Consider the following 8601-nt stretch of genomic DNA (forward strand, 5'->3'; position numbering starts at 1 on the left):
CAAAAGAGCAGTGGGAGGAGAGTTATACTGAAGGTCTGGAACATGTCTTTGAAATTTATAATGCTCCTTTAAGATTAAATGGGTTAAAATTGCTTCAAGATGATCTCAAGAAAACACTAAACACTCTGTTCTGCTGAATGTCCTTTTAAGAGTCCCTCTAATTGATTTCAAGACACATGTCTAAAAATCTGAAAGATCTTCCAGTGAGCCTGTCAGTGGCACAGGGCACCATGGCAGCCAGCAGGAGGGCTGTGGATGGGGTAGTGCTCACACCACACAAGGAGCCAAGTGCTGGCACAGCACAGACCTGCCTCATATAGGCCCTGAACATTTCCCTCCTTAACCTTGGAGAAGCATTAAATAGCTCATAGTTACTTGTGTAGATTGCTTGGTGGTCAGGTTCCCCATGGAAAGTTATTTATTTGGTGCTGGTATGACACAGGACCTTTCATTTCCAGGTTGCACTGCACCAGTACATTCCACACAGCCTGGGCAGGACAGAGTCACACTGCAGGAGGAGTCTGGTGGGGCTGATCAGGACATTGGTAAGCCAGGATGCTTAGAACATGCTTGTTCTGACTCCAAGGGCTGTCCCATAAACACAGGGCTCTGCGCTTTGTGGCCAGCACAGTGGGGCTCAGCTGCCAGCAGTCAGGGAAGGGGCACTTCCATCAACTGTGCACCTCCCAGGAAGGTTAAAAAAGTTAAAGGTTAAAAATTTTTACCCTCCTGAGGAGGAAATAAGCTTAGGGAAGCATCAGGCTGAGCACATGCAGAGGCCTCTGGAGGGGAGGGGTGCTGGCAGAGCCATGAGCCTCTGCCTCATCCTGCTCAAAGGCTCTGCTCCTGCCCTCCTTCAAAACTGATATCCCACTGACGCATATTAGGTAAGAATTGGCTCAGGGTCTTTAATTGTGATTTTTATTTTTAATTTGCATAATTAGACATGTAATGGACTATTTCTGCAGCCTGGGGACTGCTCTGAGGTCGTTAGTGCTGGCCCTGGGAGATCACCATCTGTCTGCAGAGGGCGAGGGCTGCGGGCAGCCCGGAGCCTCCTGTGGCTCCTTCAAACCTCTCCCCACTTGAACCCCAGCTGCTTTCCCAAGCCACCCAAGGGGGTGCAGCCTCACAAAACATTAGTCATCTGTCCCAGCTGGTGTCCTCAACAGATGCAACCATTTAGGAGAATGTGGTGCTGAGGGGAGATTAATAGGGTCTGGATTTTAGAACGACTCCCACTGTGTTCTTTAAGGAAAGAAGATTGAGATCGAGCAAAAGGAGAGGCAGTGCAGCAGTGCCAGGTTTGTGCTTCTCAGATTGTGGAGATGTACCTGCAGGCAAGCAAGGCTGGAGGGAGGCAGAGGATGGAGGTGAACAGGTACTTGGAGGTCCTGGGGCATGGATTGGGATGAGACTGACAGGGTGGCTGGAAGGAGAGTAGAAAAAGAAGAATTGAATCTTGCTGAAAATTTCACTACCCTGAAGTCCACCTCCTTGCTTCCCACGTCCTTTTGACACCTCCCCTTCTTTTCTATCCCCTTCCTGATCCTTCCCAAGCCTGGATGGCCACAAGATACCCTTTGTATGCCATTACTCTGTCTACTTTAGACTTGGCTGCTGCAAGTTCTATTTTGCAGCTGCAAGAAGAACAAAATAAATCTTCATTCTGGGGGTGGCAAAATTCCCTGTAGCCTGCATGCTGAAAAGCCTTGGGCTGGCTCTGCTGCCACATCTTGTTCTACTTAAACTGCTGCTTTTAATAGACCCAAAATGTTTGCTTTGGGAAAGGTGTTTCTATCTCCTCCAGCAGAGCCACGTGCACTGGTTTGTCCACGTCAGACACAGCCTGGCCCCAGGCTGTGCTGCCAGGCCTGTGCTGGGTCAGCTCATGAGGCACCATCACCATCAAACCACCCAACAGGACATTTCCTCTTAGACTTCAGTCCACTGGAAGCTGGAGATGGTTTTTAGAATGGGTTGAAATATCTCATGAAAGCACATTTCAGCCACCAGCTCCTACCTTTAATTAACCTTTTAAAATGGGACTTGCCCATAAGGATCCATAGAAGATTTTGGGAGTTGCATTAGGAGTAATTGGTAATTTTTTGCATTGAAGTTGGACAGGAGGCGTTTACAAAGTGGTTCTCCTTTATACTTTTATCAGTTTTCCCTTTCAAGTTCTCCATGACCAGTGGCATTTCTCATCAGGTATCTTTTGGCAGAAATTTCAAATATTGCTAGGATAAATATCTGAAAGAAGTTTCATGTAAGGTGTGGATCTCAAAGCCACACCAAAACTTTTGGCTGGGTAATGCTGTCCAGCTGCCTGCAAAAATCCTAGTGTGATTTTGGGCTGTGAGTGTCCCTGTGGGCTTGAAACAGTGGCACACAAAAATGTGACATTTTCTCTGCAGAAGTGATTTGTAGGACCACTGATTCTCCCCTCCTACCTGCTCAAATACAGTTTGGTGGTGAACAAGGCTGAGAAGAAGCCAAGACCCCTGTGAGAGCAGCTCTCCTCCCATAGTCCCTGTGCATGCAGCAGCAGAGGATGGGGAGGAGCAGACTGGGATGGCTGTGCCAGAGTTTTGATGCTCTAGGGAGCCTGCACCATGATTGAATATGCTGCAGCACCTCACCTGGCAGCTCTGCCTGGCTGCTGTGTCTCAAAACCCAGCCTGCAGCAGGCTGCCGATGCTGCTTTGGGATCTGACCACCTCCTGAGAGCACAAGGCCTTACTTTTCAGAGTTCCATCAGCTCCTCATACAGGCAGCCCTGGGCTTCAAAACAGTCGACAAACCATAGAAATGCTCTTTCATTTATTGCCCCAAAGTGCTCTTCCAGAATCTTCAGGAAGGGCTGTGTCCTTCAGATGTCCCCGTTGAGCCAGCGGTTCTTGGCTATCTGCCCCGCGCCGGGCCGGGAGGATGGGGTGTACTGCAGCAGCTGGGTGATGAGGGCCTGGCAGGGCTCCGGCAGCGGGGGCAGCCCCTCTGGGTACATCACCCCCTTCTTCTGCAGCTGGGGCATGCTCTGCACGTTGGTATCATCAAAGGGAACGTTGCCCACCACCATCATGTAGAGCATCACCCCCAGGCTCCATATGTCGTATTTCTTGGCGTCATAGGGGATGCCCATGAGCACCTCCGGGGAGGCGAAGGCCGCCGTCCCGCAGAAGGTGGTGCTCAGGTCCGGGTACCCTTTGAGCTCCTTGCTGAAGCCGAAGTCGCTGATCTTGGCGCGGCGGCCGTCGGCAGAGAGCAGCACGTTCTCGCACTTGAGGTCCCGGTGCACCAGGTTGCGGTCGTGCAGGTAGCGCACGGCCCTCACCACCTGCACGAAGATGTCCCGGGCGTTGGGGGCGCAGGGCAGCTTTCCCAGATTCTCCAACATCTGCAGCAGGGTAGTGTCCATGGCCTCCATCACGATGTAGAGCTTCCTGTTACAGACCTCGATGAGCTCGTAGACGCGCACGATGTTGGGGTGCTGGATCCTGCGCACGATAGAGAGCTCCCGGGGCAGGAACTTGAACACGACGGCTCGGGACGCTCGCTGCCGGTCCACCACCTTGACGGCCAGGGGCCCCTTGTGTTTGCTGGAGGTGGCTGCCTTCACCTTGGAGAAGCTGCCCTCCCCTATGGTCTGACCCAGCCTGTAGCCCAGCTCGTTGAGTATCCTCTCACCTCCATCAGACTTTGGCATGGTCTCTGGTGCTGGTGGGCTTTCCTGGGGTTGCTGTTCTTGGGGCTGGGGCTCCCCAGCATTGGGAGGCTGTATTGTCTGCTGCATGGCTGCTGCTCACCTTTGCAACAACGGGTATGGGTATGACAACCCTTGCTTCCACGCCCCACCCAGTATTGTGATGGGTGGAATGTTGTGTGTCACAGGAGCTTTGGGAGGTGATGCGGGCGTCTGGTGGGTCCCCGCTGCTCATGGGTGTCCCTGGCATGCCTGTACAGGGGACACAGGGGACAACTCTGCTGGGGATGGATACCTTAGAGCTTTTACCCTTTCAGCCTCTTCATTTGAGTTCTCAGCATAGGGCTGTGTGGATGGAAGTTCAAATGTCAGCTTTCTGGGGTCAGGGACCCATTTGGGGACCTACACCTGTTTTCTGCAGGGTATTAGTTGCATTAAAATCCAAACTACACAGAGTGGTACAAAAGAGTGACTTCTTCTGGCACTTACTGTGAACCACCTTGGCTGGCTATAAATATTGACTTCTTTGGTGATGGTGCACAGAGCTATTACATTGCTAGGGAGGCTTTCTGACCTTTTGTGGGGTGGACAAGGAACTTTAAATGCATCTTTCAGAAAAAACAGCTTTCCAGTTTCTTGAGCTCGGAATTGCTCTTTACCTGTTTTTATCCAAATGGTATTTTGGAGACTTACAGAGAAGTGAGACCTGAGATCCTTCTCAGACCTTCTGTAACTTGGATTTTAAAAGGTTTTAGTCAGTTTTAGTTGCCATAATGTGGCAGTTAAATTGTGCAGAGGGCAGCTGGGCTGACCAGAACACCCACTCCAGAGCAAGGCATCCCTCCCATCACACTCTGTCTCTCAGGCCAGAGTCAGCTTCTTCTTCCAGGTGCTGCATCCTTGGCTGGTTTTTTTTCTGATTTGTGCAGGGTTTTTAAGCTGCTCAAGTATCCTGTTCTCCCTGTGGAGCCCACATTTCCTTTCCAGCTGTACAAAGAAGCCTAGGACCACAAAACCCCATCTTCCAAAACACCAACCCAAGCACTAATTTTAGTTTTTGAATATATGTTTCATTTTGCTAGTGAGTTATAAAGAGGGATGGTGATCAGCTGAAGATGAAAGTGAGTCCATTTTGCTAGTATTTTGAAGTCACTTTGAGGAAATGAAAATGGGTCAAAGCTGCAAACATGGGTTTGTATGTGCTGCAGGGGAGCTTTACTCTGAACTAAGAGCAAGTAAAGCAGTCACCATGTTAAGTTTTACCTGCTTAGAGGTTGTGGGTCCAAACCAAACCACTTTCCCACTTCAGGTGTTATTCCTACAGGTCAGTTGGAAGCTTGGGAATTCAACATGCCATAGAAATGTGGTTGCCAGGCATGTACTACCAGGAATACCATCAGGATGTACCAGCAGACATGTTTCAGCTTTCAAATAAATGCCCCCAGAGTTGTTATTTCTGACGTGGATCAGCACAAAGCCATTTCCAGAAGTCTCTGTTCAGAAACTGATGTTACTAAATACAAAAAAATCCCACCTAGCAATCAGCAGGCAGATGCAGAAACCCATTTTGCTGGATACACATGATTTCCTGACAAGTTTAGCCCTTGAGTCATAACCACAGTGACTTCAGCAGAGGTCTGAGCTGGACTTTTCAGAGGAGCTGGGAACTTTGAGATGGCTAAACAGAACTGAACCAATGTGGGCATTTTTATGAGGGGCAAGTGCTTAGACCAGGCTTCCCTTCCCCACTTAGTACCAAAGCACCTCTGGAAAACACCACTGCTGCTCCTGGGAATAGAAGGACATGTATAGGGGCCTGGCTGATGCTCAGAATGTATTTTAAAATAGGAATGGGCAGTCACATGACAGGCACGTTCCTAAAACCCACAGGTAAATCCTCACTTATGGGAAGCCCCTTTGAAGCCCCTACAACAGCATAACCAGAAGAGGAAGTGTCCACACTGATATGGAAAAACCAAAGTGGCAGCTACAAATCAGATTGCAATGATAAGGAGCAATGTAGAGGAGTCCTGTGCTGCTGGTAATTCTTCATCTGCTTGAGGGAGCAGGTCACTTTGGGAAAGTTTTCTGCAAACTTGGCTGAAGTGGGCAGTTTCAGTCTCAGTAAGCCCTCCTGGGAGCCCAGAAAAAGCCTTGTGCAGCCAGATGCTGCTGGAGCATCCTGGGGGTGGGAAGGCTTGAAGGAGATAGGGAAGCAAGCCCTGGTTTCCCAGGGAGGAAGCAGCTATCGAAGCAAACATTCCCCCTCCTGTATGCTCCAGGCTGCAGCTCTGTGAGCTGCCGAGGCTGCAGGCATCACTGCTGTGCATCCCTGAGCTCCTGCCCCACGGCCAGCAGCGTGGCTGGCACTGCTGCAAACAGCTCCAAAGGCAGGCAGCAAGAGGCTGGGATGAGAGGGGTTGGCTTGGCAGGGCACTGCCAGGCAGAGGAGGAGGAATGACAGCTGAGCTCAGCTTTCTGTGCTGTCCTTAGATCTCAGAGAAACAGATTTTTTGCTTGGTTGGCTGCTGGCTCAACATTTATTGGTGTAAAAATGCACCCAAAAATCTCTTTTGCTTTCAATTCCTACACCTCAAGTACTGCTACCTGTGGTATAAATATTTAGGTCACACCAATATACTTTGGTAGTGTACTCATTACCAGCATATATAAAAAAATGCTGAGCTTCTGTGCTTTCAAGATAATTTTTTGCATCAAAGCTGTGTTTATAGAATTCATTTGTTCCATTGCTCTTGTTAATGAGAGCAATCAGAAATCAGGCAGCAATTACTGTTTTGTTAAGTGTGGCATGTGAGCAGGAGAAGCTGGTTTGTAGAGGTACAAATTATGGAGCTCACTGTCAGGGATTTTGTTATGGGATGGTGGCACCGTTGTGCATCAGCCTGGCATGAAGTTAGTCCCTCTTCCAAAGGGCTCATCAGCTCCTGAAGGACCACCAGGTCCTGGTCCTGCTGGGAAGCTAATGCAGCTGGAGATCTCTGGCCTTACGTGTACAACCACCTTCAATCGACTGGACAAGAACACACAGGCCATGACTTCTAACAGAGGAGGGACTTTTTTCTTTCTGCATCACCCGTAGGTATTTTTTCACTGATAACGTGCCTGTGTGGTGCCTTTTGCGGGGGCTGCTCTCTTGCTGACTGTCATTGAGGGGGCACTGCCTCAGGGCAATCGCTGAGATCCCAGCTGAGATGCATATGGCAAACCAGGCAGGCAAGGAGGGCCATTAGATCGTGCATGCTTTGGGAACTTCCCCCCTCCCTGTGAGCTCATTGCCCCCGAGCCCTGGGGGCAGGCTTGTCAGAGCCTCAGATGCCTGCCATTGATCTGAGGACAGACTGACACCTCCAGGGCAGGGATTTCACTTGAGAAAGGACACTGTTGAGCATAACATGGGTCCTGCTGGCACAAGTGCAGCAAAATAAACTCCGTGTGAATGCAGATGTCCAAGAAGCCATGACATACCATATTTTTATACCTTGTGCCATGGGGCTGTAAGTTACAACGTGTAGCATGACCTCTGCACTTGCACAGGGCCCTTGAGATTTCTTTAACTACCTCTATTTCCATACAAGCAGAAATATTTTGCCCAAGGGCTGCAATGTTCAAGACCTGTCAGGGAATTCCTAGGTGTCCAATTTGTGGCAAGTCCCGTAACCAGACATTATTTCTTGGCACTCTGTGAATATGGGAATGGGCAAACTTCTGCACAAGAAGTAAAAACAATGTTAACATTTTTGCTTTACTAAGTCATTATAGATAGCACAAAGGGTAACCACAGCTCTTCCCAGCAGATACTGAAGTTACCAAGATCTTCTTCTCAGTAAGGGCAAACAAAAGTTTCCTATGTTATAGGAATTTGATTTTATTACTTTTTTTATTACTCCTTTTTTATAACATTTTTTTTAAACCCTGAATTTGATTTTATTACTTTTTAAAAGTATGTTTGTTGTACTTTCACAGAGACTGCTGGCCTAAAAAGAAGCGTGCTGCTCACAGCGCTGTTTTCCATCTACCTGGGTGCTGCAGGTGCAGAAGGCTGGTGAAAATTCTGCACACAATTCCTCTGTAGTCCTATAGAGCTGTGCTACAACCTCCAGGCATGAGTACCAAGGGGAACAAGCCAAGCTGAGGCCAACTTGTAAGAGGCACAGCCAGTGAAGAAAATGGTACTTGGCAAATACTCTCATTTCAACAGTGATGTTATTTGCCTCCTTATTGCCAAGAACTCTTCAGTGTGGCAACTGATCACAGGGGTGTGTGATATGTGAGCAGCTGAAAAGTGGGGCAGATCCCATGAAAAGCATACTGAATCCAAGCTGCCTGGGGAGCTGAATTGCTGTCACTGCCCTAGATCCTTTCCTGCAAAATCAAGGTGTCTGGGTGGTTATTTTAGGCACTGGTGTCAAACAGACCTGGGAAGTCAAAGGTACAGCCTTGTCTCTGAACATTTGATGTTGTGTGTCTGCACAATGGCACCCTAAATTTGGCCATGGTGCTGTGGCTCCTCCCTGGCAGCAGCAGCAGTGCAGACAGGGGAGAAAACCAAAGTCACAGGTAGTCAGAAAGCTGGGCAATGTGCTGTTTTTGCTGCTCTGTCTTCCCTCTCACATTTCAAGGATTGGTGTCTGTTTTGGATACTCAGGCTATGTTGGGGTTTTCATCCCTTTAGCAGGTAAGGAGTTTTGGGACCTCACATTCCAGGTGTTCAGAAGTTGCTGTGACCCTCACAGCTGTTGGCCATCACATCTTGCCCTTACCCTCTTTTCAAACAGAATAAACTAGTGAAGCGAGGTGTGGCACTAGTACAAAATCTCCCAGAAATTCAGCAGGATGAACACCAAACAGCAAACTCAGTGGATAACCACTTGATTAAC

The 8601-nt window shown here is 48.9% G+C and overlaps 1 protein-coding gene across 1 annotated transcript; it reads right to left on the minus strand.

Annotated features, from left to right (window-relative positions):
* Positions 1–2872: 2872 nt before the first annotated feature.
* Positions 2873–3793, minus strand: TSSK6 (testis specific serine kinase 6). Its single transcript, XM_030952649.1, has one exon. The coding sequence runs from the start codon at positions 3791–3793 to the stop codon at positions 2873–2875; it is 921 nt and encodes a 306-aa protein (XP_030808509.1).
* Positions 3794–8601: the final 4808 nt, after the last annotated feature.

The sequence above is a fragment of the Camarhynchus parvulus genome, chromosome 7 (assembly GCF_901933205.1).
Source record: "Camarhynchus parvulus chromosome 7, STF_HiC, whole genome shotgun sequence".
Lineage (NCBI taxonomy): Eukaryota > Metazoa > Chordata > Aves > Passeriformes > Thraupidae > Camarhynchus > Camarhynchus parvulus.